General features: G+C 41.9%; 1 protein-coding gene across 1 annotated transcript; it reads right to left on the bottom strand.

Moving 5' to 3' along the window:
• Positions 1 to 478: 478 nt before the first annotated feature.
• On the bottom strand, positions 479 to 16,922 carry LOC135108185 (uncharacterized). Its single transcript, XM_064018959.1, has 20 exons — positions 16,774 to 16,922; positions 15,778 to 15,937; positions 14,783 to 14,935; positions 13,709 to 13,972; positions 13,243 to 13,368; positions 12,837 to 12,926; positions 12,207 to 12,362; positions 11,643 to 11,771; positions 11,179 to 11,286; positions 8,568 to 8,572; positions 5,670 to 5,865; positions 5,101 to 5,253; positions 4,397 to 4,523; positions 4,001 to 4,128; positions 3,571 to 3,696; positions 3,136 to 3,219; positions 2,629 to 2,778; positions 2,322 to 2,468; positions 1,300 to 1,437; positions 479 to 723 (listed from the first exon to the last, which is right to left on the bottom strand). Exons 1-19 carry the CDS (start codon positions 16,867 to 16,869, stop codon positions 1,334 to 1,336), a joined length of 2,502 nt encoding a protein of 833 aa, XP_063875029.1. The 5' UTR covers positions 16,870 to 16,922; the 3' UTR covers positions 479 to 723; positions 1,300 to 1,333.
• Positions 16,923 to 16,975: the final 53 nt, after the last annotated feature.

Genomic DNA, 16,975 nt, shown 5'->3' with positions numbered 1-16,975 from the left:
AAAAGTTGGCACCCGCACTCCTGGCACTCTTGTCCAGGGTCCAAATTCATTCAATGTCAAGCGAAGCAATATAATTATTATTTTCATTTCTTAATTTAACGTGCAACATTTACAGTAATTAAAATTAAAATTAAAGTGAGATTATTTCAGTTGAAGCTTTGGTTAGCATAAACAAAACTTTAATTAACGAAACCTAAGTGAAATCTCAACGAAACCTCAACTAAATTTAGATGAAACTTAAACACAACTTAAAAAAAAAAAAAAAAAAAAAATCAGCCACACTTTGACGAAACTCAAACGAAACATCAACGAACTCCCAACGAAATCTAAACGAATCATAAGCGACAGTGTAACGAAACCCAAACAGAACCTAAAAAATACTAAATTAATAATGATGAAATCTTAATTCCACTCAAAGCCATCCCCCACAAAAGAAAAAAAAAATACGATTCACGGCAGTAGAAGTAAAAATACAACAATATGACAAAATTTTATTGAATTTACAGACAACAACGTAACAACATATATATATGTATATATATAACAAAATGGCTAATCACCACCACGTCGCCGCATTCCAGTCACGTGACAAGGGCGGGAAAGGATCAACATGAATAAATTAAAGTGTGCACAGGTCATAGACGACTCTGGAAGTGGTGGGTCACGTGACTGTCTTGCCAATCACCAAGTCATATCAGGTCGCGTCAGGTTACGTCAAGTCACCTAAAAGAGACAAAAGAGTAAAAAAAAATGCATGTCAAAATAATAATAATAAAAAAAAACATGAAGGTTAATGTGTTTTAATTTAGTATTTATTTATTTTTCAATCATTACTGGAGACAAATTGTAATGAAGTTTACAGTCCTTTCCTATTATGAAGTTTGCAGTTCTGTAATAAAACCTGATGCTATGATGAAGTTTACAATCTTGTGATGAAGTTTTACAGTTCTGTGATGAAGTTTATAGTCTTTTGATGAAGTTTACAATCCTGTGATGAAGCTTACAATCCTACGATGAAGTCTACATTTCTATGAAGAAGTTTATTGCCCTATCAAGACATTTACAGTCCTCGAATGAAGTTTACAGTCTTATGATAAAATTCATCATTGCTTTCCTCTCACCATAAAATACAAATACAAGTCAATAATGAAATCCTATCATGAAGTTTACCCTCTTATCAGTATTTTTTTTTTTCTTGGGACGCTGTCTTCGGTTCCACAATGAAGGCCTATATAATTTAATTCACAGCTCTATAATGGCGTCACGATGGTGCAGCCACATACGTCCATACATACTTACCTGGCGACACATGCAGGTGGCGGCAGCGGCGGGTCTAGCAGGGTGATTGGCGGTAGTGAAGACTGAAGCCGAGGTTACCCTTATCCATGGACTCATCCTCGTCTGTCTTCACGTGGAGAACGAAGGGCTGCGCGGTGGCTGGTGGAGGGAAGGGCAAAGGATGAGGAAGAGGTGTGAGGAATAGAAGATGGGGATTATATGGTGAATTTAGTGTCAGGTGAGGAAGGTTGAGAGAAAAGGGAGGAAGAGGAGAGAAACATGGAAGGGTAAGGGAGGAGAAAACTAAAGGCAAGTTAAGAAAGAGAGAGAAATAAAAGGAATATGGAAAGGGAGGAAAAGGAAGAATGGATAAGGAAAATGTAAAATGGAAAAGTAAGCGGAAAGAACAAGAGAAAATGATGAAGGAGCGCGAATGTTGTTACTCTCTTTAATGGTATGTTTATTTCGTTAGGCTGTTTTGAGGTGGAAGACAATTTATTAAGTTGGTAAAAGAGAGATATTTTAAGACACTTCTCTAATTTTTAATTACCTTTTCGATCTTTCTTTTAGGTTGCTGGCATCTCAGTGGGCCTCTTTTTTTTTTCGTCTTTTCGTTGCCATAGACCAGTGCCCCTCTTACATAAACACACACACACACACACACACACACACACACACACACACACACACCGTGTATTGTAGTGGTCAGCACGCTCGGCTCACAACCAAGATGGGCCGGTTTCGAGTCCCGGGAGCGTCGAGGCAAATGGGCGAGCCTCTTCATGTGTAGCCCCTGTTCACCTAGCACAGGATGTACAGGATGTAACCCGAGGGGTTGTGGCCTCGCTGTCTCGGTGTGTGGTGTGTGAGTGGTCTCAGTCCTATCCAAAGATCGGTCACTATGAGCTCTGTGCTCTTTCCGTCGGGTAACGGATGGCTGAGTGACCAGCAGACGATCCTAGGTGAATAACTCTCTCTCTCTCTCTCTCTCTCTCTCTCTCTCTCTCTCTCTCTCTCTCTCTCTCTCTCTCTCTGTGACTTACAGCTAACGGAGGAAGGGAAGCCGAGGCCGCAGTATCTGTCTGCATGGTTTTCCACGTTGTCCGTGTCCTCGTTCTTGTACATGCCACCGGGAATCACCACGTAGTCGGTAGTGCACTGGTCACCCCGCGAGGAGGCGTGGCTCGTTCCTGTGTGTGGCGGAAGGAAGGAATTTTGTTGATAGATTGATTGATAGATTGATAGGTCTGGCTCGACCTTGTGTGGCGGGAGGAAGGAGTTTTGTTGATATACAGTTAGATTGATAGGAGGCCTGGCTTGGCCCTGTGCACACCTGACGCGGAAACTCACCAATAACTGAGTCGTCAACCACGCCCGTATTTTCAGTGACGGTGAAGCTGTATCTGCTCCCCGATGTGGGAACTTTCCAGGTAATGCCGCAGTAGCCGTCAGCACGTCGAACACACACGCCGTAATTCATGTTCGCGAGCTGTCTTGTATCTGACGAAGGCGAAAAAGGGGACCGTGAGGAGGGAGAAAAAGGAGTAGAAGGAAGAGGAAGAAGGTGAGCAAGAGGAGGTGGAAGAAAAGGAAGATGGAGAGAAAGAGGAGGAAGAGGAGAAAGAGAAAAAGGTGAGGGAGAGAAAGAGGAGGAAGAAGGAAGAGAAGGAAGAAAAAGAGAAAAGGGAGGTTGAGGAATAAGAGATGAAAGCGTGAATCACATACGAAGCTAGTATGAAAACCACTAACACTACGATACGCTCTTAAAAGTTTGCCGGGAGAAGATACAAGGGGGAAGAAAACGGTAACCACAGTTTATCATTACTGTCACGAATAATATCATGGCTTTGGACTCACCCACGTTTACTGAAGAGCCATCGAAGTTGAAACTCGTCACGAGGTCGTTAGTTTCTGTATAGTACTGGAGACAGCCAACAGGTGCTGACTCCGGGAAGGCGATGCGAAGGAGGGAGATGATGGAAAAAAGGTGTTAAAAGGTGATGGATTAATTATGAACCTTTTTGACTTTTCTTTGGGGGACTAGCATCTCAGTGGGCTTTTCCTTTTATTGTTATTTTTGTTTCCCTTGACTAGTGCTCCTTTTACGTGAAAATAAAATGTCAGCTCCTTATAGTCAAATTATGATTGATGTGTTGAGAATTTATTTGTCTTCTTGCCTGATGTGTTGAGATTTGAAGTTTCTCTCTCTCTCTCTCTCTCTCTCTCTCTCTCTCTCTCTCTCTCTCTCTCTCTCTCTCTCTCTCTCTCTCTCTCTCTCTCTCTCTCTCTTACCTCGATACTTGGAGTCGCAGGGGATCTGGGCCACTCTGATCCTCCAGGGGGCGGGGGACACGTTGAGCACGGAGCGGTCAATGTGCACCTTCACAACGCCGCCGTGGGGGTCCACATCATAATACACTGCGGGAACGGTCACACGTGTATTGCAAGTTTAGTTAAATACCCCACTCCTGTTTTCTATTCCCGTTTTCAATTACGTTAGTCATATTTTCATGGGTATTTTTCTATTCACAATGCAGAATCCTTGTTAAACCATCAATAGAATCCTAAAAACACCCTTAAGAATACGAACGACCTCAACTTCAGCTTGTTTAACGTAAGATATCAGACGACGAAATGTTTAGAAATACCCCCATTGGTCTGAGCGCACCCTCCAACGTGGGACTCGCGGAGTGTACGTTTAAGGAGACTTGTTATTACTCACTGTGCTGATTCGTGGCCGTACCGCAGATCTGAGGTACAATGGACATCCCACCGGAGAGTGAGAAGCTGTCACTGTCACACACCCCGTTTAAGTTTGGCTGCGCGAGATTGAGCGTATCGAAGTCCAGCCTGAGGAAGGGGATGTGATGAGAGGAGCTGCATGTCATCTGTTATATGGAGGGTAGCGGTAACTCGACCTTGGCTGGTGAAGTGACTAAACAAGGAAGACTAAGGAATATATGTAGAGGAATAGAAAACAGTATGTTACTTTTTAACCTGATTCGACCTTGGCAGCATGGCGAGTATGACTTAATATGAAAGACCAAGAATGTAAAGGAATGTAAAAGGCATTAAGGCGGCATCTTAACTCTTATTCCTTTGCGACGGCTCCACACACCTGAGCTGGCAGATGTTAGTGTTGATTCTGTTGACGGTGAGGGTGCAGCTCTGAGTACTGCTGACTGAGGTCGGCTCCGTGAAGTAGGTGTTGTTCATCGTCGTCTCGCTGTTGCACGTCTTTTTAACTACAGAGGCGAGAGAGAGAAGCATCATTGGTGCATTCGTTGTCATGAGTAAGGTGCAGCTCTCCATTCCTTTGTCTTAAGTGTTTTCCCGCAGTGATAAGTCCTGTGATCTGCCAAGAATCAGTCAAGTTTCGTAAAGGGATTGTCAGTAAATAAAAGGACTTGGTTGAAGGAAAACGCAAAATACAATAGAACGGAGTGCAGGAAAAAGCAAAATAGAGTGGAAATGAATGCAGGAAATAAGGCCACTCGGCTAACTACGACTGTAAATTTTTTTTTTATGTAAACTAGCACTAGAAACTCCCCACTAAAAGATACACAGGACCTGAAATTTTCCGTGTCCCGAGGCAAGAGTAACCATCGCGCTGCTCAGGACAAAGCGACGAGGGCAACTAGCGTATTCCTGGATCACTTTACACCATCACTCGTGTAGAAAAAAGACTAAATTTCTGCCCTCACTTCCCCCCACGAATCCTTGGCCAGTGTGACGAGCTCTCGATGAAATAATGAACCGTCAAGTGAAGGAGTGAACAAAGAAGAGCGAAGAGGAGGGGGCGAGTGAAGGCTGGATGCTTACTGATGCAGCAGACGCCCAGACCGCTGGCACAGGAGACGGAACGCACGCCGCCCTTTGTATTGCAGTCGTGTGAAGTGAGGCAAGTCCCGATGGGGAACTGCGTGTCGTTGGTGGCGCATTGGACGGCCTGCACTTTCGCGAAGATGAGGAACACTGCAACAACGAGGATGTGTTTTGTTACGTGAATGATGAGGAAGGAGTTGATTTTTTAAGGTGTACGCGTGGTGATTGTTACAAGATGTGTATTAGTTTGTTTCTTTTAGTATACTTTGTGTTTTGAAGTTAAAAACGATAAAGGAAGACAATAGAAACGGTAATGTACAAAACAACAGAGAAAGAAAAAAAAATCTATCATTACTTGAAAAAGAAAAATATATGAAGATTCTATATTTATCATTATAAAAACTGTTACGTTAGAATTGAAATATCTCTGGATGACGATGACAATAATGACGATGATGATAATGGTAATGATGATGATGATGATTAAGGAAGGATGATAGTGATGACGACGATGATAATGATGACGATGGTGACGATGACAAAAATAATGATGATATTGTCCCTACCTCTGTCCTCGCGCTCACTCTCTCGCTGTAGCTTAACATTCTCTCCATCAATCTTTTCTCTTAATGCTTGTCCCTCCTCTTCATTGATGACGCTTATCTCTTCCTCCTCGTTGATGACACTCATGGCTGCGGCGCCGCCCAACACCACCACTACCACCACCACCCACGCCACCAGCCCGCGCCAGCTGCCGCCCATCTGTCGGAATGAGTGAGACGTTAACCAGCTGAACGAGAGAGAGAGAGAGAGAGAGAGAGAGAGAGAGAGAGAGAGAGAGAGAGAGAGAGAGAGAGAGGATAAAATCTTTCCTATTCCTCTTCCTCCTCGCTTCTTTCTTAAACTTTTCATCATCAGTTCTTTTCCTTCTCTTTCTTCTTTCAGCATCCTAGTTTTCCTCATCCTTCTCCTTCATTCTATCTCTTCTCTCATCATTTCCTGTTCTTCCTCTTGCTTCTATTCCCCTTCCTCTTCCTCCACCATCTCCCCTTCCATCATTATCAATCTTTATTCCTCCTCGTGCATTTTCCTCTTCCAATTCTTCCTCCATCATCTCCTACCCTCCCTCTTTCTCTTCCTCCTCCGCTTTTATCATTGTTATTTACTGTTCCTCCTCTTGCTTCTCCTACTGCTCTTCCTCTTTCTCCACTACCTCCTACTCCTCCTCTTTCACTGTCGAGGCAAGACATGGCCGCACCCTTGCCAAGTCTAGCAGTGTTTACTCGACACACACTCCCCCACAACCTCGGCGTTCCTCTGCACTGGCGACACTCATCTTTAACGGAATCACTATTCTGCAACAAAGCTGAGAATAACCGAGTTTTTGCTTCACGGGATGTCGTTGAGTTTCTATACTGAATGGTGTTTAATATTATGTTTCCTTGCTTATTTGTGTGTGATCAATTTTTTTTTTTTTTTATTCTTTACGTTTGGGACGGAAATTGGTGTACGGTATTCACATGATCAACCTACATTTATACTTAGATTTTTTTTTTCTATCCCAAGGAGTCGTTCATTCTATCTCAGCAAATGAATGTTCGATTCCATAAAGATGATTAGGTTCACTTCTTATACTTTTTTTTTTTTTATTTCATTCACTTGTTTTATTTTCTGTCTTTTTGTCTTCCTGTGCTGTGGTTTACGTGTCTACGATAACCGCCAAGACACTTGCACTAACTTTCTCATGCTGTGTGTTGTTTCCCGTCTCTTGTCGACTATCATCAATACAGGCGCTATATAACCTCGTTGTGGTGACATATAACAATTAATAGATCTTTACGTGTCCCATTCTTATCACAAAATCAATACATAAAGATAAAACCTGTTCAATGATTAGTTATACTTCTGGTCTCGGCATCGGTTTCCCTGACGGAAATCTTATCTAACTTCTAAACACTTTTCGCCCTGTGATTTTATCAAAGCCTCGTGTCCAGTAAAGAATGAAACAGATAAGATTAGAGTGCGAAAATAAAAGGAGTTACAGTTACTTCAGATCTCCGTCAAAGAAACCGATACATCAGAGTCAGAAATGAATCTAACCGTCTAATCAGATTCATGCTCGGATGAGTCAGAAGTAGAAATCCCCAAGTAATATTAAAGTTATATATGGCACTGGTCAGACTTAATGTAAATTATGGTGTGCTTTTCTGGTCCCCATGCTACAGCAGGGTTATAGGTCTGTTAGTCAGTACAGAGAAGAATGACCAAAAAGATGCAAGGGATGCAAATTATTCCTTACAAAAGAAGACTTAAAGCTTTAAAAATTTACTTACGTTAGGAAGGCGTACTAGTACATCAAAGAAGGATCTGGTATGAAAAGGTAGAGGTATGAAAGTGACATATGGGATAATAAAGGTGTTATATTCCAAATCCTTAGGGTTAGTAATCAGGACAGGACAAGCAGTATTGGGTTCAAACTTGAGAAAGTTATATTGAAAAGAGATAAGAATAAATTAATTTTCAAGATAGGGAGCTTTGAAAGAAGTTAGAATAAATCAATGAATAGAGATGATAGTGATTATAAGTTTCAGACAGGGACCTACTGGCCTCTTGCAGCTTCCTTAATGTTCTCAGACTGTTATACGTTCCTCTTTTCATAAGTTGAAAAAAAAGTGTCTAGCGTAAATATTTCATCACTTCGTCTTGCGTTAATCCGAGAAATCAATTTCAGTATCCGAATTTGTCTGAAAAAAAAGAAAAAAGTGATCAAATTACCTCTGTCTCTGTCTCTGTCTCTGTCTCTGTCGCGAGTCTTTCTTGTCCAACTTGCATTTCTCAAAGTTTCACATGGTTTTAATTTCGCTAAAAAAAACATTCCTTTTCCTCTTCTCTTGCTTCCCACTTACTGTATTGATCCTGTAACGGGAAGGCCTGCAGCCGCTACCTCGCAGTGAGTTCATTCTTTTTCCCGCGGTAGTGTGTGTGTCTTACCTTTGTTTAAAAAAGACCGAGAGAGCGAGAAGTGTACGTCACGAGGACTGAGGAGGAACTGAAGGCTAATGTTCTGCTGCAGCCCTTTTATGTCTTCGCTTGCAAGCTCTCGAAGTGGGTCGCTGGTTTTCGCCGCGCCGATTCTCTGTTTACTGAAAGCGGCTATCGGGTTTTCAGTCCACTTTTTCTTCCTCGTGTGTGAGTGTTGACTGATAAGCGAGCCCGTCAGCATTTCTCTTTTTGTCATTAGTGGCAGTTTGCTTATCGAGTGTTGCGCTCTTCACGCTAGTAAAAAGCATGTGTGTGTGTGTGTGTGTGTGTTTGTGTGTGTTTGTGTGTGTTTGTGTGTGTTTATGTGTGTTTATGTGTGTGTGTGTGTGTGTGTGTGTGTGTGTTTATGTGTGTGTGTGTGTGTGTGTGTGTGTGTGTGTGGTGGGCCCAGGTGGTGAAGTGCGTGAGTCAGCGTGAGTTACCTGCCCTGCACCGTGAGGGAATCAATCAATTAGTATTTGAGGAAGATTACATTATTTACCTTCGCCATCTTTTTCTTCTCGATTTTATTTTTTTTGCTATGCTCTAATACGTAATATTTTGCTGTATTTTGTTGCGTTTATTATTTATTTTTTCATTGTTTTGTCTTGTTTTATTTATTTATTTATTTATTTTTTGTTACGCATTTAATGAAGAAATCAAAGTAACAACATTAGATATAGTTACGACCTCTTTTTCTTTTTCTTCTCCGCAGGTTTAGTATCTCGTCTTTATAAGTGGTCACCATCTTACAACTGTCTACGCTATATAAAATAACTGACTTAAGTAAGATAGTAAATAGCAAGGTTCCTTCCTCTTATACGAAATTCTGCAGGTAATTCCACTAATATTATCAAGTCTTCACCATTTATTTAAGCTTGACAGACAGACAGACACACACAGCAGTCATTGAGTTAAGTGCTGAGTTAAGAGCCGAGTTGAGTTAAGTTTTAGTAATGATGCGGGAGAAGGTTCAGCGGAATTTGTGAATCTACAATAAATCAATGTATGTTATTTATTAAGCCAGAAGGTGAAGAGGAGCTGGAGCAATGAACTGAAAGGTTAAGAGCAAGTTGTAATAATGAGCTAAATTAAGAGGAAGTTATAATAATGAGCTAAATTAAGAGCAAGTTGTAATAATGAGCTAAAAAAATAAGAGCAGGTTGTAGTAATGAGATAAAAATTTAAGAGCAAGTTATAGCAATGAACTGAAAGATAAAGAGCAAGTTATCAGGAGCTAAATTAAGAGTATCTTGTAATAATTAATTAAAAAGTTAAGAGCAAGTTGTAATAATGAACAGAAAGACTGAGAGCAATATGAAACTAGCTAAATTAAGACCAAGAGATTATAAGTTAAATTAAGACCAGATTGTTCTAATGAGCTGAAAGGCCAAGACCAAATAGTAACAATGAGCCAAGCCAGGGAGTGCGGCGGATGTAACTGCAAACACGATGAGAATGTTTGCACAGTCACGGGAACTTGTCAGGACCTTTCTGGAGGGCGGTCATCACAACTTTCTCGTTTCTCTCAACTTTTAATTTTGTTTTCCATTTTTTTTCCGATTCTTAACCCTTTCACTGCTTTATGCATCATCAACTACACTAAAATCACTATAAAAAAAAAATCCTTAAAACCTTCCCAGCAAAACCAAACACTGACACTTCACAAACGAGTCATTCACTTACCCTAACTAAACTAAACTAAATCAAAACACACTTACAAAAGTAACTTGCACTTTTCATTACGGAATTCCACAAAGAGAGAGAGACCGAAGAAGAACCTGTGCATAGATTCCCCGACTCAGACAAATTATCAGTGTGTTTTGGGGGATCGAGGGAGAGAAGGTAAAGGAACTGAGCTTGACGAGGCTGAGGAAAGAAGGGAAGGGCAAACACTCAGGAAAGAAGTTGCTTGTAATGTGTGGCCAGCAAAAGCACGTGCATAAAGTGAGGAAATACAGGCTGCCTGATGGTAATGGTAGTGGTGATGGTGGTGGTGTCTGAGGTTGATTTTGGTAGTAGTGGTTATTGTTTTAAATGAGTGGCTGTTGCGATTGTGGTGGTGATCTGTGTATGTGTGTGTGTGTGTGTGTGTGTGTGTGTGTGTGTGTGTGTGTGTGTGTGTGTGTGTGAAGGATGACACTATGAAGGCAGGCACTGAACAATAATGCTTATAATTTTTAATCAGTCAGCTTTAATCCACTACAGTGTTTTACAGATGATACAGCCTCTACACCACTTAGTAATTATATGTTACAGCACCCTGATAATGATAATAATAATAATAATAATAATAATGATGATAATAATAATAATAATAATAATAATAATAATAATAGCAATAATAATAATAGTAATAATAGTAATAATAATAATAATAATAATAATAATAATAATAATAATAATAATAATAATAATAATAATAATAACAATAGCAATAAAACCGTAAACTTAACCTAAACTTGTACAACTTTGGTAGAAAAAATAATCTGTTCCTTTATTTCCCTTGCGGATGATTTCTGAAAACATTTGTACGTAGGCAAATAATAGATAATGTGTATGTTTATTTTTACCCCCTTTTTTTTTTTTTCTCAGCACCTCACGTAGCGCCCTTACCTGGCCAGGGATACCAACATACACGCACACACTTGTACAGACACGTACTCACATACACACGTCAGTTAGGGAAAAGAGAATCTCATGGGCGAAAACTGCGAGGGTTCCAAACACACACCTTGACGGACGCCACATGACCCTGTTGTTGTGACACATTGTATCTTCTCTCACCGAGCCATATACTGAAAAAACTTCTGTCCTACACCCCAACTACTTTCAAAAACTGTAGTTGAAGTTCTAAAGACTGTTCTAGTGACAGATTAGCAAGATTTATACGCTATTAAAATGAGAAATACGATCGAGAATCATGTATGTGGCCTTGAAAACTAGTTGTGGTGAAAGAACAGAGCGTTTCTGAATAAGTGCCACTCAGCGACTTTCTGAAGGAGGCGCTGAAGTGGTATACTGTGGATGAGGGCTGGGGTAGGGCGGATTAGCAGCTTGTCAATTGGCGGTAGTTTAAGTTGAAGCCTCTGTTCCCGAAGTCGTTGAGTCCGTCTTCGTCAGCGTCCGTCTTCACGTTGAGAGTGAAGGGCTTGGTGGTCGCTGGCGGGAGGAAGGGTAAGGGGGAGGAGAGGAGAAAGACGGGGGAGTGTGAGGAAGGAGGTATGAGTGGTGATTGGTTTGAAGGAAGAGGAAGGAAAGTAAGGAAGGAAGGAACAGGAGGGAAAAAAGGAAAGTATCAATAATTGTTGCTTTAACGTTTTCTGTACAGGATGTTTGTATATCTATTCTAATTTGTAGCCTAAGTGACTTTATTTATTTATTTATTTATTTTTCATATTCTAACCATTCATGAATAATTTTGATATCACAGTTGAAAAGGGCGAAAATCACTATAATTTCTACTATATCCACCACCACTACCACTATCACCACCACCATTACAACAGAACGCTTACAGGTGACACTGTTGGGAAAGCCGAGGCCGCAGAACCTGTCATTCTGCACCCCTGCGTCCGTCACGCCCCCGGGGATGAGCACGTAGTCAGTGGTGCAGTCTGTCCCCGTGGAGGACGCGTCGGGTGTGCCTGAATGAGGAGGGAGAGAGAGGCAACCTTAGTCCACCTGTATTACCATCAGGGCAGGTAAGCACGATGATGTCATTGTATGTTGCCGCATTGTCATTCAGTCCCCATGTAGTCCCATCAAATTCAGTTTCTTCAGTCCAATTAGATATCTTTAAGTGGCCACGTGTTGGCCAGATGGTTTCTTGCAGTTTCCCTTGTTTTAATTTTTCTTATATTTTAGTCACTTCCTTCTATACCTCCCCTTCAACTTCTATCCATCTATATACCAAGTCGGCAATCACCACACACTCATACACACACTACTCATCACCTATCGGTCCGTGGTAGAAAGGGATAGTCTCGTGGACCACCGTACTACACCCCATTAGACAAAACACATCCCAATACTTCCACAGCAAGGCCAGACAGCGTACACCGGTTTACCCTTGAACTTACCCACAACATCAGACGGGATAGCTGCAGTGTCGGCGTTATTCGTGACTGTGAACCCGTAGTTGCCTCCAGTTGTGTTGCGCGTCCACTCGATACCACAGGCGCCGTCGATCATGTCTATACACACGCTGTAGTCCGTGTTGGAGATCTGCCGCGTCCCTGAAGGAGAAGGATGAGGTGGTGGTATTGTTCAAACGGTGGGAAATGAGTGAACTGACGTGGGTATAAGGGGCAGAAGGAGGAGGAGGAGGAGGAGGAGGAGGAGGAGGAGGAGGAGGAGGAGGAGAAGGGGGAGGAGGAGGATGAACTAAAGTTATGTGATTATAAGGGACAGAAGGAAGAGGAGGAGGAGGAGGAGGAGGAGGTGAATTTACATAGCTCTAAGGAATGGACTTTAATTCCTTCAAGAGGGAGGTTTCAAGACACTTATCCTTTAATTTTTGACAGTCGCTTCGGACGCTATTCGGGGGCCGGCACCTCAGTGGGCCTTTTTTATTGGAATTTTGTTGCCCTTGGCCGGTGTCCCTCCTACATAAAAAAAAAAAAAAAGAGGAGGAAAAGAAGACAGAAGAGACAGAAGAAAGAAGAGGAGGAGAAGCAGGAGGAGGAGGAGGGAGACAACGAGAAACTTACCTGATTCTGGCACCGGTACTGCATTGTCGAAGTTGAAGCTGCTGACGGTGCCTGTGCTCTCTGTGTAGTACTGGAGGCACCCGGACGGAGCTGTGGGATAAGTAGTGGTAGTAGTAGTAATGATAACTGATGGTGTTGGGTATCCGTGGACCGTATTCTGAAACACTTACAAAGACTGTAGTTGAAGTGATGCGGGTTCTTAGATTTTTATTTATTTATTTTTTTATGGTTCTAGTGACAGATTAACAAGATTTCTACAGTATGAACAGGAGAAACACTCTTGAGAACCCGGCTACTCATCTCCGTAGCCTTTGAAAACAGTCGTTGTGAAAGAGCAAAGCGTTTTGGAAAACACGCCATTTAAGTTCACACCGGTACCCGTCCTCTCTCCCTCCACCACACCCACCTCGGTACTGGGAGTCACATGGGATCTGCGCCACCTTTATGTTCCACTCCCGGTCCACGGTGGAGGCGGTAGAGCGCTCCACTGTCAGCTGCACGGGGCCGCTGTTTGGTTCCACGTCGATGTACACTGGGAGAGGAAAAATAGGATGAATAATGAGTTTAGATGCTTACTTCATGTTGGGCTTGGTTTTCATCGTCCTTTCTTTTTCGATGTCGTTTTTGTCTTCTTCGTTCTCTTTCACCTTTTTCTCCTTCTCCCTTTCTTTCTTATTCTCGTCCTTGTCCTCCTTCTCATCCTACCCTATTACACATTTCCCTCGTCCTCTCCAACCTTTTCCTTCACTCTATCTCAGCATTCCTTATCTTATCCACCCATTCCAAGACAAAACAGTTCAAATTTCTCTACCTACAGTAACCCCACACTCATCTCCGCTCTTCCCTAGTATACCACACCCTTAGAAACTCACTATGTTGGCCTGTGTTGGAGCCGCAGATCTGAGGCACGGTAGAGGAGGCACCCGTGACACTCAGGTAGTCAGTCACGCACACACCGTCCTCGTCCGGCTGGTCTAGTTCAAAGTCAATGAAGTCGAGGCGCAGCTGGCAGATGTTGCTGTTGACTCTGTTGACGGTGAGGGTGCACGTGCCTGTCCCTGTGTCGGTGCCTGTGTATCCCGGGTTGACGAAGTAGGTGTTGTTGTAGCTCGTCGTCTCTCCACAAGTTCGCGTGACTGGTGACAGTGGCGTGAGAGAGGTGAGAGCGTGGACATGTGGAGGGGAAGATAGTTTAAGATTAGCGTTAGTAAAATAAGTGGTAATGCAGTGATATTAAAGAGACGTGTATAAAGAGTGATTAAACGATGCTAGGAATGAGAAAAGAATAGAGACAAAGATTCTAGTCCCAGTAACTGTCCACCTCTCTAATGCAAGAGTTAACCAGTATTCTCATTCATTCATCCCTTTCTCTGGTAAACTCTGGAACTTCCTGCCTTCTTCTGTATTTCCATCTTCCTATGACGAACTCTTTCAAGAGGGAGGTTTCAAGACACTTATCCTTCAATTTTTGACTACCGCTTTGGAACCTATTCGGGGACCAGCATCACAGTGGACTTTTTTCTTTTTCTTTTTTAATTAGATTTTTTGTTGCCCTTGGCCGGTGTCCATCTTACATAAAAAAGAATAAATAAAAAATGAAAAGTAATGATACACTGCTACTAATGATGACTAATAATATTACAACAATGATATGAAAGACACGAGCACAAAAAAAAGAGAAGAAACGATGCTAGAAATGCAAAAGGAGCGCAAACTAACCATTTTACTAAATATGGCTGTCGTATATTGAACATTCAGAACACTACACATAGAAAAAAGAGAGAGTATATGAAGTTACCTATATAATTTCTAGTAACTATTGAAGAATCTACGAAAATGTAAAAGATGTCGATATTGAAAAAAATAACCTGTCTAGCGGTAAAAGTGTTAAGATTAATGATAACAATGATAATACAATAACAAATAGAAGCCACTGGGACACTAACGCAGGCAGCAAGACGCGAAGCCCTTAGCACAGTATCCTGAGGTCGTGCCGCTGTTGTACTTGCAGTCCTTGTAAGGCAAACAGGTTCCCTCCGTCAGCGTGGCGTCGTCTGAGGTGCAAGGGTCCTGCGGGATTCTCCACAGGAACACAACAACTGCAGAGGATCAGGTTTGTGTAGGAGTGAAAAGTGGAACGAGAACTGTAGATGCAGCTTATGTAGGAGTGAATAGAGGGCGATAAAGAGTGATGGTTTGTGTAGATGCAGGTAATGTTGAATGCTTTTATTATATTCAGTGTAGGTGATAGGAAGTGATGAGTGTGTCAGTGTAGTGAGAAATTAACGTTCGTGTGGTCAGTCTAGCGGGAGGTGGTCGGTGTGGTCTGTTAAATGAAAAGCTTGTGTGTTTCAGTGCAGTCCGTTAACTGAGGAGTGTGTTTCAATGTTGTCAGTATAGTAGGAAGTATCACGTGCTGTCAATATTGTGGAAAATGATCAGTGTTATCAGCAAAATGCTTTCGTGTTAATGTTGTGAAAATCGTCTGAGAGGTTAATCTACATGATATTCGTTTTATTTCAGTGCCCATAACATTGTACTCAATAAATATAACCCTTTCAGTGTAATGTGGCAGTATGTCAACAGTATAACCTGAGAGGAAACTCAAGAACATAGACTAGTTAAGACCACAGTGAGATAAACAACCTCTCATACTTTCCATCAGTAAATATAACCCCTTCAGTGTAGTGTGGCAGTATATTAACAGTCTGGTCAGGCAGGAAACATGAACCACTCAGAAACATGGACTATTTAAGATCACAATGAGATAAACAACAACTCGTATTTTCCATCAGTAAATATAACCTCTTTAGTATAACGTGTCAGTCTAGCCAGGCAGAAAACAATTCACTAAGACGATACAAGTATGTCAGTAAAACACACCAAAGCCTCACATCAGGAATTGTCATAGTTAAGATCACAGTAACAAACACCCACTCACACTTTCCATCTCGGTAAGTCCCTGGCACACGCATATATCCATCCTCCAACTCCCCTTGCAATCCCCCCTGGCTCTCTGACTCCGAGGGCGCCGCTGCCACCACGCCCACGAGCACCGCCGCCCACGCCAAGCACACCCAGCTGCTTCTTATCGCTTTTATCTGAGAACAAACAGTGGATAAAGGTTATCAGGGTTAATCTGGCCAGAAGGATGACGCAGAGAGAGAGAGAGAGAGAGAGAGAGAGAGAGAGAGAGAGAGAGAGAGAGAGAGAGAGAGAGAGAGAGAGAGAGGGCGGGGAGGGAGGGGAGGAGTAAACTATCATGATGTTTGCTGTGAATCTTCCTTAACCTAAATTTTGATGTAGATTAATGTTATGGGAAAAGTTTTTAAGCTCGCTTGGTCACAATACAACTCATAAGTACTCGTTTTTAGTAAGGGAGTAACTCTAAAAGCCATAAATTACCTTTCATATATGTGGGTAGTGTAATCAGAGAGTCTAGGCCTAAATATGAGAAATTAACCATTGCGAATTGAACTTGGTGTAAACTAAAGATTGCCAATGTAAATAGAAGTCATAAAACATGTAATCACTTATTCAGCACAATTGTATAATGACTAGCTCGCTTGGAATCTGTTTGGCGCATTCATTTGATTAAGTTCCTCGGCGGCATCACTGAATCTGTCTCTCCTCACACTATGGTTTGTATTCTAAAACACTTTGCTCTCTCACCACGACTATTTTCAAAGGTCACAGAGATGATTAGCTGGGTTTTCAAGATTATTTCTCCTGTTGATAATGTAGAAATGTTAATCTGTCACTATGAACTATAGAACTGTAAAAACGATCTTGAAAACCCGTGTGACTTCAACTAGAGCCTTTTGAAAGTAGTGGAGCTGCGGCGGGGGTGTTTCAGTATATGGTCCTCCCAAAGACGCGTGATTGAGTTCAGGCACCGCAATAAGAGTTTCCTAAGGTTTCAATATTGACACTGTACCTCTTCACTTCGCTCTACAGGGACTGCCATGCGTAAGCTTGCTTGTTGGCTTCTTGCGGTTCCCTTACGATCTTGTCTTCGTTGTATAGTTCGCATATTGCATCATGTGAACTGGAGTTTTCTTCCCTTGATTTCATTCAGTTTGATTTAATTACACGCTTTTCTCAAGATAAAAAAAAAGCCAATTTTTTTTTTTTTTTCT

Source organism: Scylla paramamosain, chromosome 16 (genome assembly GCF_035594125.1).
Source record: "Scylla paramamosain isolate STU-SP2022 chromosome 16, ASM3559412v1, whole genome shotgun sequence".
NCBI lineage: Eukaryota > Metazoa > Arthropoda > Malacostraca > Decapoda > Portunidae > Scylla > Scylla paramamosain.
The sequence above is the reverse complement of the archived record's forward strand: the minus strand, read 5'-3'. Positions and strand labels throughout refer to the sequence as shown.

Excerpts from the sequence above, each read along its gene's own strand:
- LOC135108185 (XM_064018959.1), bottom strand. The coding sequence starts at position 16,869 with ATGCGAACTATACAACGAAGACAAGATCGTAAGGGAACCGCAAGAAGC. Across the intron at positions 3,697-4,000 it reads TACGGCCACGAATCAGCACA|TGTATTATGATGTGGACCCC; the intron begins GTGAGTAATAAC and ends CCGTTCCCGCAG. Across the intron at positions 2,779-3,135 it reads TGGCTCTTCAGTAAACGTGG|ATACAAGACAGCTCGCGAAC; the intron begins GTGAGTCCAAAG and ends CGCCTTCGTCAG.